This window comes from Thamnophis elegans, chromosome 1, assembly GCF_009769535.1.
Source record: "Thamnophis elegans isolate rThaEle1 chromosome 1, rThaEle1.pri, whole genome shotgun sequence".
Taxonomy (NCBI): domain Eukaryota; kingdom Metazoa; phylum Chordata; class Lepidosauria; order Squamata; family Colubridae; genus Thamnophis; species Thamnophis elegans.
In genome coordinates, this window is record NC_045541.1 from 70,925,358 (window position 1) to 70,950,294 (window position 24,937).

Sequence of the window (24,937 nt, forward strand, 5' to 3'; positions counted from 1 at the left end):
ACAACCTTGAAAAATTGAATCTGAGTGAGATAAAGTGACTGTGATAAAGGATATAAATTCAAATTTCCTTCTTTTCCTCATATATATAACATTGTACAAACATAATTATAGGAAGGGCATTCTAGAAGCAAGATTTTAATGTTCCACTCTAATTGTTCACCAGCTGATTATTTTGCTGTGCTTATGCATGCTATTTACTGACCACACAGTCCAATTCTTCCTGATGGTGAGCTAATGGCTATTCTTTATGGCTATACTACTAAAACAGAAGTGGTTGTAAATTTGGACCCAATCAGAAATCTGTATTTTAAATGCACATTTGTCAATGCTCAAAGTACAAAGAGAGGCAACAGAATTATATTCTGTTTACTTTTCTCTGCCTCTCCCTTTGATAATGCTTTTTACAGAGTTATTGATAGCAAGAGTGGTTCCATTTTGATAGATAGTCTTGGAGTAATAATAATTTCAAGTATCATTAATACTTTCCCTGCACTCTAAAGCCTTTATCTTCTCATTAAAACAGGGGAAAGTGCCCAGCATCTTTCTTCTTTCTACATAAGTTTCCTTTAATATCTGTGGACTAATTGAGAAGAAAGCTGGGGGGGGGGGGGGCTCTTTTATCTACATTCAAACAGGCACTTCTCCTCTTACTCTGCTTGCCCTTTTTAAGCATAGTTTCTCCATGGCAGCCTTACTGCCTGTTCTTTAAAGCCTGCTCCTGTTAAATTCATCACCCCTATAGTCAGATCCTTGGGGACTTGAAAGATGGCAGCAATTATATTATCTCCATCAATCTTTATCACCACGTCAGTCTCAGATTCTCTCTGGAAGGTTAAGAGCTAAGTCCAGGGGTATCCCCCCCCACTTCGGATAAAGAAACCATCTTCTGATTTCAAGTGTGCACCGCACCCCCCAAATCTTTCCGCGATGGAAGATTGGCTTTAGCAAGAATGTGTTCCTTTTTTTTTCTTTCTAACCCAAAACGGGTTAATTTTAGCTGCCTGGCCTCACCTGCCGCTCGACTGGGGAGGACATAGGCAGGACGCACGAGAAGAGCTATTCCGGGAGACTGCTAACACCTGACAGCATCAAAGGAATTTTACAGCGAGGGGGCGGGATCTAGACCACTGACTAGAAGGAAAACGCGAGCGTCTGTCAAAGCAACAGTTTCGTTCCTTTTACGCCCCAAGGACTCTTGGCCTCCGTCCCTTGTTAAAATCCCAAGAATGCCGGCTTCCAGCGATCCTCCGTGAGCAGTCCTTGCCCCACGGCTTAAGGATAACAGAAAACCCAGGTGGTTTGCTCAGCATCGTGTGACCGCTACAAAGATCCCGAGACAAATCACCGGGGAAGCATCTTGTATCACTAGCTTTAAAAGGGACACTGTGCGTGTGCGTGTCAAATTGCAGTTATAACTACATCAGCATGGAATTAACATTAACAATGTACAATATTTTTACATAGAAACAAAAAAAAAAAAAAAAAAGGAAGGAGCCAATTCCGAGAAGCCATGTGCGTGAAAAGAGCCACCTTGGTAGTTATCGCTGGGAGCGGCAGAGGGCGTGCCACTCAACGAGGCAAAGACGGTACCGCGGCTGCAGTGCCGGCTCCGCCCCGCAGGCGAAGTCTGACCGTGCTGGAAGAAGCGCCTAGCCCGCCGCAGCGAGGAGGAGATGCGCTGCGCACGCAGACCCTTTTCTCTCCCGGGAACCGCGCACCATTTCCGAAAGCCCGCGGGGAGCCGCTGCCTAGCCCTTCCTCGCCGGCCTTTCCACTCATCCCCCCCCCCCGCTCCTTACAATACAAAGACGCCGGTCAGCTACATTTCTCCACCCCCTCCCCTGGTGTTTCCGCCGATTTTGAACCAGCCGGCCTCGAAGCCCCCTACTTGTCTCGCCCACTTTCTCCCTCCGGCGCTTTGCAAGAGGACTCGGACCTGTTTCTCCCCCGGGAAAAGGAAGAGCGGGGGTTGATTCGGGCTCCCTCGAGGCGCTTGGTTATTCCATATCCGCCTCCCCACATTAGCTCGGGTCAAAAAGCTCCTTGGGCCCTTAAGGGCAATAGCGGGAACCAGTCGCGCTCTGCGGGGCTCCCCGTCCAATACCGGCGGAGTTGATCAGCCCTCGGTTTGAAGCGAGTGAGGGAGCACGCGTGCGTTTGCCTTGGCTGGGAGGATCGTCGGACATAGGGTGCCCTCTTAATGAAAGGAAACTAAACGGATAACAAAGCGACTCCGATAAGGTGGCCTTATCTTGGAAGAGGGGTGGGGCAGGAACCCCACGCTCTCTTTTGCGCACAACAATCCCTAGTGGTTGTTACACTGCTCGCTCTCTCCCTCCCTCTCCGATTTGTCTCGTTCTGGAGTCAGCCGAGCAAATACCCCCATACCGATTCAAATCAGCACTGGTCACATAATTTGCAGCAGCACGTCTTTCCTAAAATAGGCAGACAATCTGGGCGACAGCCTACGAATAAGTAGCAATACGCCCAAGGGGAATCAAGGATTGTTTCAACACTTACTATTTGTGATCACCCAACAGATATTTGGGTTCCTCAATAGGGCTGCTTTTTTTAAAGCAATATTTTAATTAAAAGGAATGTTTATTCTGGGCTCGTTAATCTATAATGAGCAGCAATCTTGCCAACAGCTAACTGTTTTTTTTTGGATTCTAGGATGAAGCATTAGTGATAATTGTCTCTTGACCACTTTGTCATAATTTGGCATGCCTTTGCTCAAGCCAATTCAGTCAACATTTGATGGTTGACCTAATGACAATTTATGCATCCATTGAGTACATTTCTTGGCAATCATGCACAGGAAGAAGGGTGGAATTATTTTTGACTCATAAGTGGGGGCAACAGTATTAATGCACACATGACACCTTTCCAGTAACACCCTCTCTTTCATTCCCATATGGGAAAAACTTCAGGTGAATTTCTAACCATCCAGCCTTTTCATTTTGTAAACATCTGGTCAGATAAGGACTAAAGTCTTTTTACAAAGTATAGATAGCAAGGAGTTGAAACCAATACTGGTATTCTCCGACTTACAATAATGTGCTTAATGACAGTTTGAAGTTATGACCATACTCAAGAGTTGCAACCCTCACACCATCCCCATGGTCATGTTATCAGGATTTGGGCACTTGGTAGTCGATTCACATTTACCATGGTGGCAGCATCCTGCAGTCTTGTGATTGTGACTTTCCCAGCTGACTTCCAACAAGCAAAATCATGGGCAAAGAGAGATTTCCCTGTGTAATTCACTTAATGAGTGCATGATTCGCTTAACTACGGTAAAAATGATCATAAGGTTCAGTAATGATTTGCTTAACAACCACACCACTTAGTGAATAACATTCACTTAGTTGCACCACTTAGTGACCAAAATCTAACCATGGACGTAAGTTGAAAATATGCGAAACGGCTATCAGCCCCCCCCCCCAAGTATTCAGATGTATCATGCAAATGAAGGGAGCAATGGCTATATTTCTGGAGAGAATTGGGGAGGGGGGGTAGAACAACTTTAACCCAAAAGTGGCCACCTTAATGCTATGGCTTCAAAGAGCAACAGGAAGAATGCTGAGTCTTCAGGGTGAAGGGGAGGGAGCAGGTGGATTTGGAAAGAAACTTTGCAGGTATGAATTGGAACAGGGGTAAATCTGAGTAATGCAAGTGAGATGGAATCTCCCTTTTGCTGTGCATGATTACATCTAAAATCTTGATTATTTATCCTTTTACGTCACTGGTTGGCTTTTCTATGGAATGCCTGTTGTTTTTACTAGCTCAGTGGCAGCAGTGCCACTGTGGCACTGTCCATTACACATCTTCAAACTTTTCAAAAGGTTGAAAATCTGAAGCAGCTTTATAAGTTAAGTTTCAGTAGTACACCTAGCGTCTTCTGTTCTTTCAATTTATTCTTCACAAAAGCAAGTCTGCCAAGAATCTAAAAGAGGGATGTAAACTCAATGAGATGGCCATGTCTTGCTTCCATTTTCTCCCTGTAAATTAATTTCCCACTTCTACTCCTGCTTATCTACTTTTTTGTGTTCTGCATATGTGTTCGTTCTGTGGTCAGTTTTTTTCACAGACTGCTTTCTTCCCCTCCCCCTTTTCATATTTATATAAACTACTAACTCAATCGTCTCCTCCTCCTTTTCTAAATCCCACGCGTCACACAACTCTTCTTGTCATAATTCCGTAATTCATCTGCATGTATCCTGCACCTGAGTTCACCCATACTTGTTGCTAATGCTTCAAATAAACTTGTTGCCACCACATTTTTGCAGATATTGAAGTAGTGTGAATTGAACCACATTTCCAATTGACAGACAAGTGAGGCTAAAATTAATAATACAAAGCCTTGACATCTACAAAGACCTGAAGTTAGTGTGTAACATTTTCTGAGAAATGCAAATATAATGCCGGTAATCCTTGGATTCATTTAGTAACTGTTCAAAGTTACAAAGCACTGAAAAAATTCACAACTGGTATTTTCAACCTTCACAGCATCTCCACAGTCATGTGATCAAACTTCAGGCACTTGGTAACCAGCATGTTATTTACAATATTTTTTATTCTTATTTCTGTATTTTTATTCTTGATTAATGTATTTTATTCTCCTTATGTACACTGAGAGCATATGCACCAAAGACAAATTTCTTGTGTGTCCAATCACATTTGGCCAATAAAGAATTCTATTGTTAAAGGGTCACATTATGCCATCTGTGAACTTCCCAACTACCTTCCATTAAGCAAGGTCAAAGCAGGAAATCAGATTCATTTAATGACCACTTGGTTTACCTAACAATTGCAGTGATTTGCTTGACCATGGCAAACAAGGTCATAACATTGCCACAATTGACTTAACAACCATCTTGCTTAACAACAAAACTTCTAGTCTCAATTGTGGTCATAAGTTGAGGACTACCTGTATTCTTGACCACAGAATCTGTACGCCAGATAAGACCTCTTTATCCCCATGAATTTAGCGTTCTATATTTATGTGTGACAATGTAATGGCCACATATCACAAGCAAGAGGACATCCATCTGCTGTGTCAAAGAAGATCAAATGAGGACAAATGGAATTTGAAGAAACAATTCTTTTGAGCTAGAAATTCACAATCTTTGAATAGGATTGATGTGAGCTCTCCTGACATTTTATTCTCCGATTGTTGAAATAAAGTATCAGTTATTCCCATCCAAAATAACAAGGAGAAGGTGAAAAATGATACGTTTCTTAATCAGTTACCAATCATTAACTGATCGATCTGATCAATTTCTTGCTTTGGAATAAGAATTGTAATTGAACATATTTGGAATCACCAGACCGGGACAGACTGATCAGTCTTTAGTCTACAAATCTAAAATGCAATTGTGTATAGCCTTTATCCTATTGGTGACAGTTGCATTTTATTTTCCCACATGCCCGCTGAATTTGTTTCTGAATAGGTCAAGTTATCTTATATTTTATCCCTGCTGTAACAGATCATGCCTACAGCCCAAAACCAATAAGCAGCAAACAGGTCATAGGTGGGAGGAGGCAGCCCTGTTATTTCCCTTTCTTTCCAGTAACCATGCTCTGAATGTGTCTTTATAAAAGAGAGAAGACTGTTGCACTGTATGCATTTATGAGTGTGTGTATAATTTCTATGTAACAATGGAGCAATCCATGTGGGAGGAAGAGAAGGAGAGAAAGAGTTTTTACAATTGGATACAGCCATGCATTCAGCCTCTACCCCAACCCACTAGTTCAGGGGTGTCAAACTCACAGCCTGCAGGCTGGATGTGACCCACACTGGCCACAGCCACCCCCAGTTTAGAGAAGGTGGGAAAAGTCATGATACATCACATGATGTGATGTCATGAGTTTGACACCCATATACTAGCTTTAGTCCTTAAGGCTAGAAAGGTTAGCAATGCCAGTTCTTCAGGCTTAAACATATAAACTATCACAATGTTAAGATTTTCAAATTCATCATTTTGTTTTGGATCATCTATGATATGTGCTGTGAAGACAGTTTGAATTGAATTCTTATCTATTCCTGATGGATTTCCAAGGTAGCAAACAGAAATTTGTAATACATTTGGAGTACCAAATTGCAAATAATTCATGCAGAAGATGGTTTGTTTCTGTTTCCCTACCAATCCCCTTTCCTCCTCACATACACTTTCTGTTCTAGTGCATTGCAAACTCCACCTTTACTTGTATGTCACTCTAGAAGAAAGTTTCACTGAAATCAATGAGATTTATGAGCAGAAAAGCTTAGAATTGTTGTACACAAAATGAGCTCTGGAACTGAGCTATCAACCAGAATTAGACTCATTAAAAAACATTCAACCTAAGATTGTTTATATAACATTAAAGAATGAAATAAAATACACTAAAAATAAACGTGGTTGGCATTAATTAAGGCACAAACCTCCTAGTGCATTGATTTCTATATGATTAATAAAGTGCATTGATTTCTGTGGAATACTACAATTTAAAAAACATAGATTTCCTCCTTATGTTACAACTTTTAAAGAAGCTGTATGTGTGAGGACACTTTGAATTCTGATAGAGGTGACATACATATCCTATGGGTTAGTTAAGGTATTAATTAAGATGTGGGGAGGTTCTGCAGATGGTAGAAACAACTCCAGTTTTCAACAAGATTTGAATTCATCAAGGAAGATGAACAAGCATTACTATGCTATGAAATTCCGTGGAACACAGCTAGTGATTGTCCACAGCCCCTATGCTAACCATTGGCTATAGTTAATATTGGAATAATTATCTTTACTGAGAAAGATGTATGCAGACTTTAGAGAACAGAATCTGACCTTCATTGAGTTAAGAGTTAACTTAAAGAATTAAGGTTTACATACTTACAGACCTTGTATATGAGGAACAGAGTGCATAGGGTCAATTCAACTTAATCTGATCTTCAACACAAGGTTTTTTTTTTTAAGGAACTGGGAACAGGATTATGCTAAATGACACCTTTAACATTACAACTTTCTCTGCACTTTTCTTCCCAGAGCAAGAGATCCTCATGGCTGTAATAGTTTGAAAATGAATTGCCAACCTAGCTATTGAAGTGCTACAATCTGTAGAAATTGAAAGATACCACACACACAAAAAAACTACTTGAGACAACACAAGCTAACTTAACATACTTTTCTGAATTGTGTAGTGCAACTGTGAAAAATAAATTGGCAGGAACGTGGAAAATACGTCTCCATGTACTATTCTTCAGCAGACTCCCTTCTGACTTGGCTCAGTAGAGTTTTGACTTCTCTATTTTCCAAAAGAACAGGGGGGGGGGGAGAATTTAGAGGCCTACAAAAGCTGAGCTGAGACTGGGAAGAAAAGAACAGCTGTTCTGAATAGAAAATTATACACATAACACTAGCTATTAATGATGAATACTATAAAGGATGGTTCCTGGGTGTTCTTTCTGCTTCCACCTGAATAAAAGTAAAAGCAAGTCTGGAACAGTCAGATTGAAGTATATACAATATAATTATTTTCTGTTAATGGTTGCCATAGGATATTGCCAAGGCAGATTATGGATTAAAGCTTTTTTTTCAATGACAGCATAAGAATAGCCTTGCTGGAACAAACTAAATTCTATCAGACCTTCATTGTTTTCCAAAAGTGACCAGATCTGATGCATCTGGCAATATAAAAGCAGACAGGAAGCCAAGAGTATCCATTCCATCTAATCAAGTTGTTGCTTTTTCAAACAGCTTTGGTATATGCAGGTTGCATCTATGCATACATTTGTAATTCCATCAACACACTACAAGTATATGTATTTTTCCCTGTCTTATCACTACAACAATCTACTGATGTAAACCAGACCAGTGATTTCATCACTAGGGATTCATAGCATCACCCAGTCATTCTTGTGCTAATGTAACAATAAGGAGGTCAAGCTTTGTATCTTCTCATGAATGGCTGTGTAGTGATAACCTTTAATAAACAGTGTCCTTTGAGATGATTGTAACCCAAGGAAATTCATAATCCAGACCCATGATCTAGCTCTCTTCTCTTCAATTTGATACACTGATCACACCACTCTGGCAGGTCCATCCACTTGAAGGGCACCCACGTCAGAAAAGGAAACAAACTTTTTTTGGCAGTTTTGTAAATTACTGTGAAATTATATGTAGTCCGAATCTACAGATTTTGTTCATTGTGAAGAACTAGAAGCAGCATAAACTTGCAAGATACCCTTAGATTTTTCACAAGTTGATCTGTGGTCAGTAATCCCAAATTTCAGCACTGGGGAGAGAAGCCTTACCCCTCCGGGTCCTTTCTTTTTAAAGGCCACATAAACAAACCACTAATGACCCTATTAATGGGCAAAACCTCCTTTAGTTGTGGATTTTATACACACATCCACAGCAGCACACAGTCACGACTTTCCACACTTTTGCTGCAACTTTTGATTGGGATTTAATCTTTCTCTTTGAATATGGAGGCAGATAGTGGTTAGATAGTACTCCCAAATTAAAACAGCCCTGGGAGTGTAGGTGAGGTAGGATTAAATGTAAGTATGGTTTCCAATTCCAAATTAAGCTCATCCGCACTGCCTGCTCACAGCAGGGCAGCGGTGATCGTTACATTCCTAGAAAAACAAGCATTCAAGCATCTCAGGGACAAAAAAAGGTTCGCTGGGGAGAAAAACAGGAGCTGCGGCCAGCCAGAAGCCTGTCTTGGACCAGGAGAAAAGGCGAGGCGAGGCAGCTCGGGTCAAGCACTCGCGCTTGGAAGCAGGCGGCCGCGATCTGGGTCATACTTTCGCCCAGGAATACAGTAGCAGGTGCCGCCTCCTCCTCCTCCGCGGCTCCGAAGGGCGGCAGATTCTTAAGAAAGGAGGCGGCGGCCGGAGAGAGAGTCTTCCCCCGCCTCCCAACCTATGGGCCGGGAAAAACTCCGTAAAGTCTAGCTAGGGAAGCCAAGGGAAGGGGGCGGCGGGCGTGACGGTGACCTGGAGCAGCGCCCCACCGCCTAGGCGGGGAGCCCAACTAGGCAGAGGGAGATCGGGAAACAACGCGCGGCTCGGTGGCCTCTTTTTCTTTCTCCACCCCCCCTCCTCCTCCGTTCCAAACTCGGCCGGCGGCAACAGCCCCACTAGCCAGTCTCCGGAAGGCAAGGCGGTTATGGAGCCGGCTGGGCTCCGCCTCCCTAGGCGGCCCTGCTCTCCCTCCCCCGCTAAGTTCTCGCTGAGCCAGTCCCCTCCAGTCCTGCGCCCAGCGCACCCCTCGCAACCTCCTCCAAGCCAGGTCGCCGCGGAAGGTGCTTCCCGCCACCACCACCACCCGCCCCTTCTCGCCGCCGCAGCTACGAGACGCCGCCGAGCCCGACCCCTTCTCGCCGCCTCCTTAGCGAAGTGCCGGAGCCCTTCCCTCCACTCCCCAGGCTCCCCGCCCAATCAGCCGCGGGGAGTCATCCTCTTCCTCCTCCTTCAGGTGCGTGGAGCGGCGCCACGACCTCCGCCTCCCGATCCCCTCTCGCTCTTCGCTCTTCCCCGTCCCTCCGTACAAAGGCGGCCGCTCCCCCGACCCGCGCCGTCCGCGGCAAGTGCTCGGCGCTGCCCGGAGGGAGGGGGGCGGTCTCTTCCCCGATCGCCGTGCAGCTAGTTAGTCCGGCGGGGTCGAGGCGCGCCGCTGATTACCTTTGGCTGCGTCTGGGTCGAGGAACATTTTCTTCCCGGCGTGCGGCCAGCCCCTCGAGCTGCTCCTCCAGACGAAGTAAATCCCTCCGCTGTGGGTGTGCAAGGTGGCGGCGAGGCGGGATGCTTTCTCGCTTAGCGTAAAGCTCCCAGCCGTCTTCTCAGCGGCAAGCCCATCAGGCGCCGCACGGCAGCGAGGAAGGGGAGAAGCCACAGGCTGCAAGCGGCCCCGGAGTGACCTCCACAAACAGGTTGGCGTCCCAGGCGGCGGACTGCTGGGAAAGAGCGGGAACCGGCATGAGGCTGGCTGGATGAATGGACGGAGGCGCCTTGTAGGCTGAGGCTGGCTGACTGATTCTCCTCCTCCACCCAGGAACACACCAAGCCTCCGGAGCCCTTCCCTTCCCCTCCCCTCGATGTCTGTATGTGTGTATGTGTGTGTGTGTGAGAGAGAGAGAGAGGGTGTGTGTGAGGGAGAGTGAGTGAGAGAGCACGCGCGCGCGCGTCGCAAGCCTCCTCGCAGGCGTCCGGTTGCTGCTCGCTGCTGGTAGGCGAGGAAATTGCAAGGCAAAGCGAGGGAAAGACGTCGGCCCGGAGCAGCGCGAGAGCTTGATGCTCCTTTGGATTGCTCGCTCGTCCTCCCGAGGGGGGCGGCTTTGCACGTGAGCTCTTCCAACAGCAGCAGTGAAAGAAGTCTCAAGAGTTGCCTGTGCGCATCGCCAACTTCACACTAGAAGGGGCTGTGCCTTGAAAAAGGGTCTCCTGTACGCGTATTGTGCTTTAAAAAAGCCCCAAGCAAAGAGCATCGAGATAGAAAGGGCGACTCGGTGAGGAATCTGCACAGCTAGTAGTTGGCATGGGGGAGAAGCCTCCCGCCCCCCATCACCCGCGTGGTACTGAAACTCGAAAATGTATTAAAGGGTGTGTGGAGTGGAGTGGGTGACACAAAAGCAAGCACCATCCAATTCAAGAGCAGGTGCCTAACGAACTTTACAACCTCGCACCTGCAAAGGTAGCTCTTTCGTTCCCATTGCTTTTTTTTTTCTTTTACCACGAGGACGTAGTTTGCAGTCTGTTCTGACTCCCTCAAGCATTTGTCAGTTCCGTTCACGCCCCGAGTGATCCCCGAAGGATCTACTATCCTTCTTGAGGTTTTAATGGTTTTAATTCGGGTCTTTTGCGCAGCGTGGACAGAAATAACCAGCAGGTTCCAAAGTCAGCTCCAGTTCAGGGTTTCTTTTGTTTCATGCCTTTAGTAAATTAAGCAAAAGCATCATCCCCTAGACTTAATGATAAGGATAAAAATTTATTGCCTGAGGAATCTCACCTAAAAACTGGACTGGATTTCGACTCTGCTGAGGATGAGTGAATTCTAGCTGAGGCCAGAAGAACTTGTTTTCTTGTTAGAGCAAATAAATGAATAGTATCTTGTTCCTGTCTGGCATCTTCTTCTGGTCTTTTGGTGTTGCATTAACATTTGCTAAATATACCCGAAGAGGTTTTTGAAAACAAATGTGTCCAAATGTGTGAAGAACTTTAAATCATACAGTACACATTTTCATTACAAAGTTCTAAGAAAAGTAATCTATATATATAAAAGCCAAGTATCACTCACTCATCATGAAATCTCCAGAACCGTAAAGCCTACAAACTTAAAATTTGGCAAGTATGTTCCTCTTGGCTTCTAGGTGATCGCTAAGAAAGGATTTTTCAAAATGACCATCAGATCATTAGTATTTCTTATACAGTAATTAATACATTCTGATGCTAAGGAGTTCAACTCCCTCTTCCCACCTGAAAAGAACTCTGTTCCAACTGCCAGTTGCCTCACATTCTGTTACCTCAGTTCAAACTGGTAGACATTGCACTCCTTCACTCAGGAGCGGTCTGGGGCTCCTTACACTATTAAATGTCAGTACCTACCAAAATGTCTATGCCTTCCACCTCTGGAACTTTTTCCAAACTCAAGGCAGAGGCAGCGATATTCCCTTATGTGTTTCAATCACGTACTACCACTGAGCCAATGGATTGAACTGGAGTGAACCAGATTTCTCCTATATTGCCTGATCACATAGTTTCATCACGAAACACGGGTATCCAGTTAGTACTGTATATTAGAACAGAAAAGTAAGAAAGAAATTGAGCACTAAAAACAGCCCCACTCTAGTATTTCCTTAGCAATTTAGTTCAAACTCATTCTGAATTTTGGAAGAAGTCATATTTATTTAGCTGGATGTTAATTCCATGCTGATGTGGTTATAACTGCAATTTATTTTTCCCTATGGCCTCAGAATCTTTGATTTAGATTTCACCTTCCCTTAAATATCTTGTATTTAGTTCAAATTTCGGTTCCACCACAAATGCGCGCACAACAAAAGGGCGCCTGACTAACCGCGGTGTCTAAAGCGCGGTGACAAAACCGTGCGATGAATTAGCGACTAATTAGCCCTAAAGCGCGACGACAAAAGCGCGACGACAGAAGCGCGCTGTAACGTAACCCTCAACCTTACCCTCAACCTAACCCTCAACCTAACCCTAAACCTAACCCTAACCCTAACTGTAAATCTTACCTTAAATGAAATTGCGCTTCTGTCGGCGCGCTGTTGTCGGCGCGCTTTTGAAATCGCGGTTTTAGTGCCGCGGTGTTGTCGGCGCGCTTGTGACGTTCGCGCTTTTGACGGGTTACGCAAATTTCAGTTTATTTGTGAAAATACACATCAAGTGAGTTTTTAAAAAATTATCAGCCTCCTTCTCCTTACTTCCAAATGAAAGTCTGGACTAGCTTCACTGTCCAACCACCTGACAAGGTTATTAAAGAGAGAATCATCGTGACATAATCTACCAGTGTGTAGATTGCAGCTAGAGTTTTAGATATTGTACATGTACAGGTTTTTATATGAAATATTGTATCATATTAAACTGTTTAATTGCACATTTGCACTCATTTTTCTTCACTGCTGGAACCTTTTTTGAAAAATAACTCATTCACCCAAATTACAGTTCTATGATCTGGTTCAGCATATCCTTCTGTTTTTTTTTTTTAATTCTTCCTCATCCATCTCAAAATCCCCTCACTTCCCAGTTGCTGTTTGTATGAGTTACTTTGTAAGAAAGATCAGTGTTAGGAGGAGACACTGCGAAATTGTACCTGAGGTAAGTAAGGAAATAACTAAAATTAAATTTGATCAACCAGAATGATAACTGGATGTCCCTTTGGGCTGTAGTCTCTGCACATTATGCTACTGAAATTAATGTGAATTAAGCAGCTTGAATATAAGGTTGTACCTATATAGCTCAATCCTGACTACATTAGGATTTTCTCCCAACTTTACAGAAATATAGTATTGCAATCCAATTGTGCATATATTAACAAACAAATAAATCCTACTTGACTCAGTGGAAGTTATGCCATAAATCATTATTAAGCAGTAATTAGTGTTTTGGATATTACAAGTAAATTCTTAACCTATTGCAGAAATAGTAACAGAAATCTGTCTCTTTGGAAACAAAGATAATATTGTTTTTCTCAGATGATATCCACTTTTTCTGGATATTCTAGGACCAATATTTTTTTTAAAAAAAACAGTTGTTTTGAAAATTGATAGCTAGAATAGCTTTCTTAAAAAGAATGCCCTGGGAATGCTACAAGTCTTTGTCTTCATTATTACAGTTTGGCAAAGCTATTTCTTTTTAAGTTGCATTTCCTATCTCTCTGATTAACCCAATTCAGGGGGAGGGAGGGGTTTGAAAAAAGAAAGTAAAAAGGAAATACCAAAGTATATTATACATAATTATAATAATAATTACAATATATTATTGTAATTATAACAATTGTAATTACAATATTGTAAGGTCCCTGAGAAAACTGGATAAATCAATTGAAATATACTTCTTTTTAAAATGTCTTTAATATGATTTACTTCTTTTTGAAGAAGTGAACATGATTGTAGAATATTTTGATTTCTTCATCTTGTGTTTGCAGCTTGATCTGGAATAAGCATTTGTTTGCCTTTCTACAAATACGTTTTATTTTTGTCCTGACTGAGAACCAGATGAACTGCTTTTATTTCTCTCCCAAATAAGTTTGCCATATGCCAACAAAGAGGTAACAGGAATGGAGGGATATAACAGGTTATATTGTGCTCCATATGGCAGGTGCCCCAAATCATAGGCATGTGGCATTTTATAATGTAACACAAGTCGTTAAACACTGCATTGGATTATCAGCAAACTCACTTTTTTAAAAATAATAATGAACAAATATTTTTAGCAAGCGCACTTAGGAGTAGTTTTTCTGACAATTGATTTTGTTTGCTTTCCCTGAGGTTATGAGAATTCACTTTTGTTCAAATGTGGAAGGCCAATGAATAGCCTGTCCTGTCTTTACCCTCAATATAATAAACATTCACCACCTGGTACAGGGTGTACAGGGTGCTCTCTGCAGGGAAACAGGGAAGTTTTTGCTGGGAACCTTTCACATAACTCTTGACCGAAACCTAATTGTTCTAGTCTTTCTCACTACACTGCAATTTAAACCACCGACTGAAGCACATGCTTCTCACTGATCATTGTATATATAATGTTGCAGTCACCTCCCTGTGTGATGATAAAATGCTGTTGTTCGGGTGGCCGAAGCCTTTTACAAGCCCCTTGGCTAATCCAGATCTCATGATGGTTAATGTTTGATGATCTAAGAGTGGGAAAAGTCTGCTAAAAACCCTAGGAACTTCTGCAGTATAAACAGGATAGCCTTATGAATACTGGAATAATAAAAAGGGGCAACCATTCAGAACAATGAAAAGGTCATGTGGTTAGGGACAGATAAACCTTTTCCCCTATCAGCTGGAAACAGAAAAGGAAGTAAACTTTAGTGCTGATTGATCACACTGTTACCAGAAGTAATTAATAGGGTGAAGCTGCTAAGAAAAATGAATTGCTGTACATTAGGTCTAAAAAATATTAACAAGGTCAACCCTGTACTTTATTAAGACTGGAAAGAAGAGAATTCTTTAGTTCTACATACTCAAAATGTTTTCTGCTTTTGTAATTGGCTCCTACACAAATGGGACAAGCTCTCCTGTAGATAAGACTCAACATAGATCAGATTTCTTTGGAAAAATGATCCCGGTGTCAAAACATTGCTCAGTACAGGCTGGTAAAAATGTTGGAATGAAAGCAAGAAATGGTATATAGATATAAATCCTAACCTGAATGGGAATCACTCAACCTGGTGGCTGCTGGACTTCTGCCTGGGAAGCCTATTGATTTGTTTCAGATCACACAGTATATGTCCTACTCATATCATACAGTATATGTCCTACTCAGTAGGACATACAGTATGTGTCCTACTTTGCATGTGATTAATTAAGTGCACTGTTTTCTTTGGAAGAAGCACTCATGTAGTTGAGGTTGCAGTTATAACAAAGTTAGAGCACAGCTGAATGCTTACTTCACATCCTGACTCAGAGGCACATGTAGATATTCCAGAGCCAGCAGATGAAATATACTGAAGGAAACAATTGCCCAAATATCATTTGTGTGGCGAGGTAGTCTAGATAGCTGGGCAAAGATGAGAGTCTGGTGTGAGAAAATTAAATGGTGACAGAACTAGCTAGAAGTCTCTTATCTTTTAGATCAGTGTTTCTTAACTTTGGAAACTTTTAAGATCTGGAGACATCATTTCTCAGAATTCCCCATCCAACATGCTGAGGAATTCTGGAGGTTGGTCCATACATCTTAAATCTAGCTTTAAAAAGCCCCTTTAGAATATTACCTACTTCCAGGAGAGACAAGGTACCAAAAGAAGTTGAGCAGGCTAGAATCAAATTTAACAAAGAGACGTTTGTAGAATAAAAAAGGGAGGGTGGGTCAGACTGAAGAATAAGTATACCAAAAAATTCACCCAAGATACTTCTGGTTCTGTGAGTGATATGGCACAGTGAGCAAGGAAACAAAATCAGAAGAGGGTAGATATAACTCACTATGCTTTTCTGGCAACTATAAGTAAGAAAATAAAGGATTACATTGTGTGTTGCCCTGCATTTATTAAATTATGACACCAGTGTGAATTTTCTGCAACAATTCCAACATGTGAGTCTGGGTTTCTTCAAACAAAATGCCAAAGAAGCACGCGCTGCAATCTTCTGATTCAGAGCCACTGGCAGCAGCCCTCATACAGAGTTTTGTCCCAGAAAAGGATAGTCTGGGCTCCAGCATTGATAAGGAGGGGTAGTCAAGCCATTTCTTCAGTTTCATTGGAGTCAGGTACCCCGTTTCCCTGAAAATAAGACCTCCCTGGATAATAAGCCCAATCAGGCTTTTGAGCGCAAGTACTAAAATAAGCCCTCCCCTGAAAATAAGCCCTCAACATGAGGTGAGGTGAGGCCAGAGGGGCGAACGGCATCATGCCCCATGCACCCCACATGCCCTTACCTAACGGTCGCTCATGCAACCCTAGCCACCAAGCTCCTGTCACGATAATGGCTGCTGCAAAAAGAGCGGTAGGCCCAGTGATGCGCAATATAGCAGCAGCCATGAGGTGACCACACTCGTGGCTTCCTGCACCTCAAAAATAATACCCCCTCCTGAAAATAAGACCAAGCATTTACTTGGGGGGGGGGGTTTCAAAAGAAAATAGGACCCTGTCTTATTTTTAGGGAAACATGGTATTAGGATTCTCTCTCTCAGCAGAGACCTGGCTTCTGATCGCAATTTTTAAAAGGCTAGTCCATTTCATCAATATATTGGCACTCACGAATAACATAGTCTTTAGAATCATAGTCAAGTCTTAAGATGCAGCCCAACTACTGAACAGTTTTCAGTGAGGCATCCAGAGTTCATACTCTGCAAAGAACTTTCACCTCATCTTGTCTGAAGGCTTGGTATCCAGAAGTGCATTCCAGTTGCATTCTATTCTTACCAGAATTGACTTTAGAGCTCAAAGCAAGAGGTCTCCATCTTTAAGGCACCTTATATTCTTCAAGATGTGGTCCTGGAAACTAGAAAAGTGTTTGGTTCACTCTCAGATTTGGTTGAAGCCACCGGGACTCTCTGAGCTTTCCATGGTGCTGATTTTTACCCACCCATTCATGAAAAGAAACTCTATATAGGTAGTCCTTGATTTAGGACCACAATTGAGCCCATGATTTCTGTTGTTAAGTGAGATACTTGTTAAGTAACTTTTGCCCCATTTTATGACCTTTCTTGCCACAGCTGTTAAGTGAATCACTGCAGTTGGTAAGTTGTTAAGTTGTTAAGTGAATCTGGCTTCCCCATTGATTTTGCTTGTCAAAAGATTACAAAAGGTAGTCACATCATTTTTGGAAACAGCAATGGTTATAAGTATGGACCAGTTGTCAAGCATCTGAGCTGCGATGGTGCAGTGGTTAGAATGTAGTACTGCAGGCTGCTTCAGCTGACTGTCAACTGCCTGCAATTTGGCAGTTCAAATCTCACCAGGCTCAAGGTTGAGTCAGACTTCTATCCTTCCAAGGTAGGTAAAATGAGGACCCAGATTGTTGGGGGAAATAGGGTGATTCTGTAAACCATTTAGAGAGGGCTGTAAAGCACTGTGAAGCAGTATATATGTCTAAATACTATTGCTATTGCTATTAGAATTTTGAGCACAATGGCCATAAGTCACTTTTTTAGTGCCATTGTAACTTTGAATGGTCACTAAATGAACTATTGTAAGTTGAGGACTATCTGTATATTAGGAGCTGAACATTTAAATAGAACATAAATAAATTTAGGCTCTTGGGACTTACCTTTTTAAAGGGGAACCTATTAGTTCTATCAAAGTATTTTGACGTGAAATTTTCATTGAATATTTCAGACATAGCCTTAAAATGCAGTCTTTTTGTTGTGAGAAAAAGACCCACTTAAATAAGGAAAGAAATTGTTTGGAGATAGATGCAACAGACTATCTTTTATTAGCATGTACAACTACAGTGAACACTGGACTTTGGCCACAAGAATGATTAAGGAAGGCTGTGGGTTATATAACCCCAGAAAGTGTACATAGGAATGATAAAGAAAGCAATGTAAATCATATGGTGGCTTTTATGGATGGAATATAACATCTGATAATACTATGAGATGTCCTTATTATGCCTATTCCAGCATCTCTACATTCTTCTCTATCAGCTGGACTGTAATCCATGCTAATTACAGGTTCTAACGATGACATTTATTTTATCTATACGCAGCCTTCCTTTGTGCCAAAGAAATGATAATCATCTTCTTCTTCTTCTTCTTCTTTTAATGACCCCATAATCCCTAATGGGATGGAGTCTGGACAACTGAATGGAGCTAGCAGAGTGTTTTAATGGCCGGATGCTGTCACCTGTCACCAATGTGGAGTTTTGTTCAGCAGATATATTCTCAGTGTACCCAAAGAGAGAAATATCTGCCTCTACCTAGAATCCAATTCACAGCCTCCTGATTCTGAGGTGAGAGCTCCACTTGTACCCCACTACACCACTCGACGCCAAAGAAATGATAATTATTTGATTTATGTTCACTTTCTCTCTCTCCAGGTTCATCAGGTGGCTTTGGTTGGTCTGCTTATTTTTGCTTCTATGCCTTTTCTTATATTTATGCCATGTAGAAGGCTTCATACAGGTTCTACCACAAAACCGCGGATGACAAAATCGCGGTCGACGAAAGCGCGTATGTGACGTCATCACAGCGCGACGAAAAAGATCGAAAAAGATCGAAAAATGTAAAAATAAAGCTAAAACCTTCCCCTAACCCCCCCAAACCTAACCCTAAACCTAACCCTAAACCTAACCCTTAACCTAACCCTAAACCTAACCCTAAACCTAACCCTTAACGTAACGAAAAACCTAACGCTAACCTTTAACCTAACGCTAAACGTAATGCTAACGCTCTAACCCTAACCCTAACCCTTAACCTAACCCTAACCCTAACCCTTAACCTAACCCTTACCTTTATGTGAATCGGCTTGCTGTAATTTAATTTTTATTTCAATTTTTCGATCTTTTTCATCGCGTTGTGATGACGTCACATACGTGATTTCGTCGACCACGCTTTTGTGGAACGCGCTTTTGACGGGTAACGTTCATACATGGCAACCTCCAAAGCTTTTGTCAAATGATTCCATTTCCTAACAATATTCCAGAAATATGCATTCATTTTAGATTTACCATATTTTTCCGAGTATAAGACGCACCTTTTTCCCCTCAAAAAAGAGGCTAAAAATCTGGGTGCATTTTATACACTGAATACAGCATTTTTAGCCTCCCGAAACCCCGCCCCTTCACCAAAATGACCATGCATAGTCTTTAGGAGGCTTTTGGAGTGCTCCTGGGGGCTGGGGAGGGCAGAAATGAGCAAAAACTGGCCCATTTTTTGCTCAATATACCCCCCCAGCCCCCAGGAGCCCTCTATAAGCCTCCTAAAGGCTATTCATGCACTTTTATAAAATGGGCACATTTTCATGAAAAACAGGCCATTTTGGGGAGGTTTGCAGAGTGCAAAAACTTTTTTTTAATTTGCCTCTTCAAAATCTTGGTGCGTCTTATACTCTGAAAAATATATGTTTTCATGAAGAGACGTTGCACACTATTATTAATATTGTGAGAATGGAAATGGATAAACAGTCCCTTTTAGTATTGCGTAAAGCTTGAGAAATAATTCAGAAAAGATGCTTCATTGCACAGGGAAACATAAATGTGGTACCTGTTGACAACTCTTTAAAGGGGAGTCTCTCTTTGGCCACATGGGAAAGAAAAACTGGACAACTGCCTCACACATCTCAACAGCCTACACCCCAAAACACAATTCACTATGGAAATAGAAGCAAATAACCAACTTCCCTTTCTGGACGTCCTAATCTACAAAAAACCAAATCGCTCCCTAGGACACACCATTTACCAGAAAAAAACCACACACCAACTGCTACCAAAACGCACAATCCCATTACAACCCTGCATAGATCAACTCTTTAGCCAAGACCCTCATCTCCAGAACCAAATGCCTAGCTGACAAAGACCACCTGAAAACTGAATTACACACTCTCACAAACGTATTAATCTCCAACGGATTCCAAAGAAAAACAATTACCAACCTAATCCAAAGGGAGACTCCACAAAAGAACCGAGACACAGAACAGGACAATGACATCGCCCTCCTCTCTTACATCAAAGGCACCACAGATAAAGTCAGCAAAGTTCTTCACAAACACAATATCAAGACAGCCTTCAACACTGACCAAAAAATATCCAACATCTTAAGAAACCCCCAAAACAAAATCCAGCTAGAAAACCAAGGAGTCTACGAAATACCATGCAAAATCTGCCCTGCAATATACATAGGAAAACTAATAGGAGAATAAATGCACGCATCACAGAACACAAGAACACAGTAAGAAAAAAAGAAAAAAAAAGAAAAAACTTCCTCCCTTTTCCAGCACCTTAAAGCTACAGGACACAAAATTGATTTTGAAGAAACCAAATTAATCTCCAAAACTGAACACTTCAACAAGAGAATAATTATGGAAGCTATCAAAATAGAGAAACACCCCCACAACATGAATAAACATGACAATACCTCCCGCCTACCAGACATCTGGAAACCAACCCTAGTCAACAAATGAGCCCCACCCACCACCCAGGCCGTTACAACACAAAACAACAACAGACACACAGCCAGCACCAATTAGCACCAATCTACCAATCATGATACAACTATACAGCCAATCAATCCACTTACTGAAACAAAGCCAGCACTCCACACACACACACACACACACACCAAGATTTATAGAAAGACGGTAGCTCTGACCACGCTTTACCCACACAAACACGAAGCCAAAAACACCAGCCTGATGATGACGAGTGAGACCTTGCCGAAACGTTGCCAAGACAATCTCAATCTTACACAGGAAAAGACCCGAATGCAACAAGACCAGCATACCTACACCCGTGAAAATCTATGAAAACACACACATATATATACCCCCACACACAGACACATACCCCCCCCCCACACACACAGAAGACTATTCAGTCAAAGTCCTTCTAGGTTTCCTCCTTGAAATCTTTGGAATTCTTCCAATTCTTGTGGAAAACAGTTGCTACGAGCTGCATCTATGATCTGTTTAGATCTCGTTCTGCAGCTACAGCCTGATATTTAAGAATTCAGTCATTTCAGAATAAGTACATTCAGTAAGGCAGCAGGGAAGCTCACAGCAGAAAAACCATTTCTTGCTTAAGAATGCTGTCACGATGGCAATATAGTACCTTGTCATAATTCATGAAATAATTTAGGCAATCGTCAGCAAAGAAATGCCAAAAAGAGTAGTTTCTTCTTTTCAGACAATCTTCTCACAATTCCTCAGCAGCTCTTAACTGCTTTCAACCAGGCATTACCTTTAATTAATCCAACTGCAGGTGAAAACCCTGGAGAGGTGCAGACTTTTCAACCTATCCTCCTTCCACATTTTGCTATTGTTTATACAGTACATCCATATTCTCCTTAAATGAAAGGCATGTAGCATCAGACAGACAGACACACACTCTGCAGAGCAATAGGAATAGCAATAGCAGTTAGACTTATATACCACTTCATAGGGCTTTCAGCTCTCTCTAAGCGGTTTACAGAGTCGGCATATTGCCCCCACAATCTGGGTCCTCATTTTACCCACCTCGGAAGGATGGAAGGCTGAGTCAACCCTGAGCCGGTGAGATTTGAACCGCCAAGCTGCAGAACTAGCAGTCAGCTGAAGTGGCTGCAATACTGCACCCTAACCACTGCGCTACCTCGGCTCTAGAGCAGTGGTGGGTTCCAGATCCCATTGCAACCGGTATGTTGCATCGGGGCTGGGTATTCACGATGTGAACACACACAGCATGCGCTCAGCGTGCGCAGGTGCACTTACCACCCACGACACTCCAGCTGCTGGGTGGAGCATTGTGCAGGCAACCTACGCTCTGTGCACATGCACGAAAGCCCCGATGGGCTCAAATAGTGGTAAGGAGAGCGGGTGGGCAGGTGGGCCCTCTGGGGCACCGTACCGGAATGGTACCTGGTGCTCCAAGCAGGCACTGTATGCCTGTACCTGGGCGTACTGGTCGTATCCCACCACTGACTGCAGAGTCTAAAAGGATTACCAGCAGAATAGAAGAACAAAAGAACATCTGTCAACATGTAAGTGATATCCCAATGAATAAAAGATCTGGAAGAAAAATAAATGGATTACTGCCTGGGCCTGAAATGATCTCAAGATAAGAAGTCATATGGGGGAGATAGAAAGGGGCCACCTACAGGGAGGCCCTTTCCCTGCAGTTGATCATAACCTTCAGTGCAAATGAGTAGCCATCTGGAAAAGAGACCAGTTGGGAATAGAATTCTGGTGTCCTCTCCCTAAGCTGTGAATAGTTTTCAAGATCAAAACTGGCACTTTTATCTGAGCTCAGAACCAGTGAAACTAGCAAGGCATGAGTAATATGTGTTCCGACTGCTCAGTCCCAATTCATACCCCCACGACCACATTTTGAACAAATTACGCCCATCTCATATTTTCAGCCACAACTATTCATGATGGCATTCTGGGAGTTAAAAGCCAACATTAGGGGAGTCAACAGTTTGAGGAAGGTTGGAGGAGTACATTGTCCCCTCCCAACCTTTTATTTAATAGACATGATTTCAGCCTTACCGCTAATATCTCTTTTCTTCCACTCCATTTCAATATAGGGGCACCTGTCAATCTATTAGGTCTTCTATCCTGATGCTGAAAGAAAGAAGCTGCTTGTAATGGCATATGCGAATGACCTTGAAAAAATGAGGGGAAATGCTGCCTAGTGAATGATCAGATAAAAGGGGGTGGGGGGAACTGCAGCTCAACAATCTGTAGAGAAAGAAAAATTTGAAAGGACCTGTCCCATCTTATCAAGCTGTAAAATGAGATGGAGGGAGATTTGTATTTTCAGACTTGCAAGTTTCTTTATTTATTAAATTCATATGTCACTGGCAGAATATAAATTTAATAGATAATTAATCTAAATTTATTTTTAGTAAATAAAAGTAAATATTATATTAATATACTTCTACAGTATAATAGAATTAACTCATTTTGTCACTGCTTCCTGTCTGGTCTACTTGGAAAGTTGACACTGCCAGACACCTATCTTGGTTCCTTCTTCACCATCACCTTGTGGTTTGCTTATATAAAATAAAAGCAAATAAATAAAATAATTCAAATGCAGAGGCCCAGTGCTGGCTAATGCTACCAACTGAGAAATCTAAACATTACTCCATAGTAAAGTTACAGAGGAGCTTGAATGTTTTCTTAAAGTAGTTACAGAGAGTTCACTGCTATAGCTTATTCCCAAGCAAATGTGTCTCATCTGCATCATAATTTAAAAAAAAACGTTAAATAGCTGTTAGTAATTAAACTAAAAGACAGACCACATATGAAAAGAATCTGTCCCTGCTGAAAGATGAATGTGGGGACCATGGCATTGTCAGCCCACACCAAGTAGACCAGAGTAGGAATCAACTTCACAAGAAAGCTGTGACTGCAATAATGGCAGATATCTGTAGGTTGGGTGTAGGATGAGGGTGAAGGTTCATTCTCTGACCTTGTGGGTTGGTTTCTGAATGTTTCATTACCAGGCCAGGTAACATTTTCAGTAAAGTTAGGGGATGTCAGAGTCAGTGTTCTTCTGTTTATAAGGGCTTTGTGTAGTCAGTCGATTTTGTGGTGGTGAAGTCATGTCAGGTGAGGATCCCATCAGGTGAAGGGTCTTGAAATGGGTCAGGTGTGGGTATGCCAAGTGAGGGTCTTGTGGTGGATCTCAGGTGTGAATCACCAATGAGAGTCTTGTGATGGGTCTTGTGATGGGGAGGTTACATCAGGTGAGGGTCATTGGGAGGTGAAGTGCTGGGGGGTGTTGCATGGGTTGGTTGAGGGATGGTGCTCCCTCTGGTTGGCTGTGTGGTTGATTTGGATTCTGAGATGTTCATAGGCTGATTGTAGGCTAATATGTCTAATGATGAAATTGCTTGTGGAGCACCAGGCTTTGATGAACTCACAAGTGTGGCAGATGATTTCTGTGTTGCTCCAATCAAACTGGTGCTGTTTGGTGTCGGGATGGGTAATTATAACCAGTCCCAGCTATGACTTACTGGGAATGGCTGTAATCATAGAATCTGGCAGGTCTGATTGTGCTGTACTCCTCCCCTTTGTCATTTTGGACTTAAGATATGACTTTTCTTGTGCTCCTTTTGTAAAAAATCTCTGTCAAGGTCATCTTCCTTGAATTGTTCCTTGAAGGAACGGTGGTGGCTATGGAGTTAGGACTGTTTGTTTTGTTTGTTTGTTTGTTTTATTGAGCTTGTATGCCACCCACTCCCGAAGGACTCCGGGCGGCTTACAATAAAACAAGGGAGGGGGATAATACACAAGACAACATATTAAAATATACAACAGTCACAATTTCCGAGGGGCTGGATATTTCGAAAGCCCCCTGGCCTGCTGGAGCATCCAGGACTTAGCGGCTTTGCGGAAGGCCGGGAGGGTAGTGAGGGTCCAGATCTCCAGGGGGAGGGGAGATCGTTCTAGAGGGCTGGAGCTGCAACAGAGAAGGCTCTCCCCCGGGGAGTCGCCAGCCGACACTGGCTGGCAGATGGGATCCAGAGAAGGCCTAACCTGTGTGATCTAATCGGTCTATGGGAGGTAATCGGCAGGAGGCGGTCTGTGGGTTTTGTTTGATATAAACACAAGGAAGTCCACAAGAATGGATCCTAATCAATCCTGCATATTAGCTTGGAGGAATTCTAGCCCATTCCTCCTTACAGAAGAGCTTATCAACAGTTACTGGCAACATTTAATTGCAGTTATTGCTGCCCAGAGAGGGCACACCAAATCCTGAAAGCAAAGATTCACATCCTTTTGCCAAACACAAATATGTAGCTTTGGATAATTTCCCTCAATAAATAAACAAGTATGATGATTTTGACTCATTCATTCAATTGCATTCTCTTTGTTTATCTTTTGGACTTGTCTGGGAACCGATCACATTTATCCAAAAATATTGAAAAAGTTAAAAGGTTTCACAAACTTTTAAGCACCACTGTACTTTTCTAGCCTCCAAAGAGCTAGAAATTCCTCATTCCTATCCCAGCGACTCAGAGGTGATATTCAGCTCTGGGGTCTGACCAGTTCTGGAAAACTGGTAGCAGAAATTTTGAGTAGTTCGGAGAACCGGTAAATACCACCTCTGACTGGCCCCGCCCCTATCTATT

At 42.5% G+C, this 24,937-nt stretch overlaps 1 protein-coding gene across 1 annotated transcript in view; it reads right to left on the reverse strand.

Moving 5' to 3' along the window:
• Positions 1-9,991, reverse strand: part of SYT7 (synaptotagmin 7) — a 255,232-nt gene extending 245,241 nt beyond the window's left edge. The window contains exon 1 of the mRNA XM_032234644.1: positions 9,671-9,991. Within this exon, the coding sequence (XP_032090535.1) occupies positions 9,671-9,698 (28 nt within the window). The 5' untranslated portion in view covers positions 9,699-9,991. The remainder of the gene's footprint in view (positions 1-9,670) is intronic.
• Positions 9,992-24,937: the final 14,946 nt, after the last annotated feature.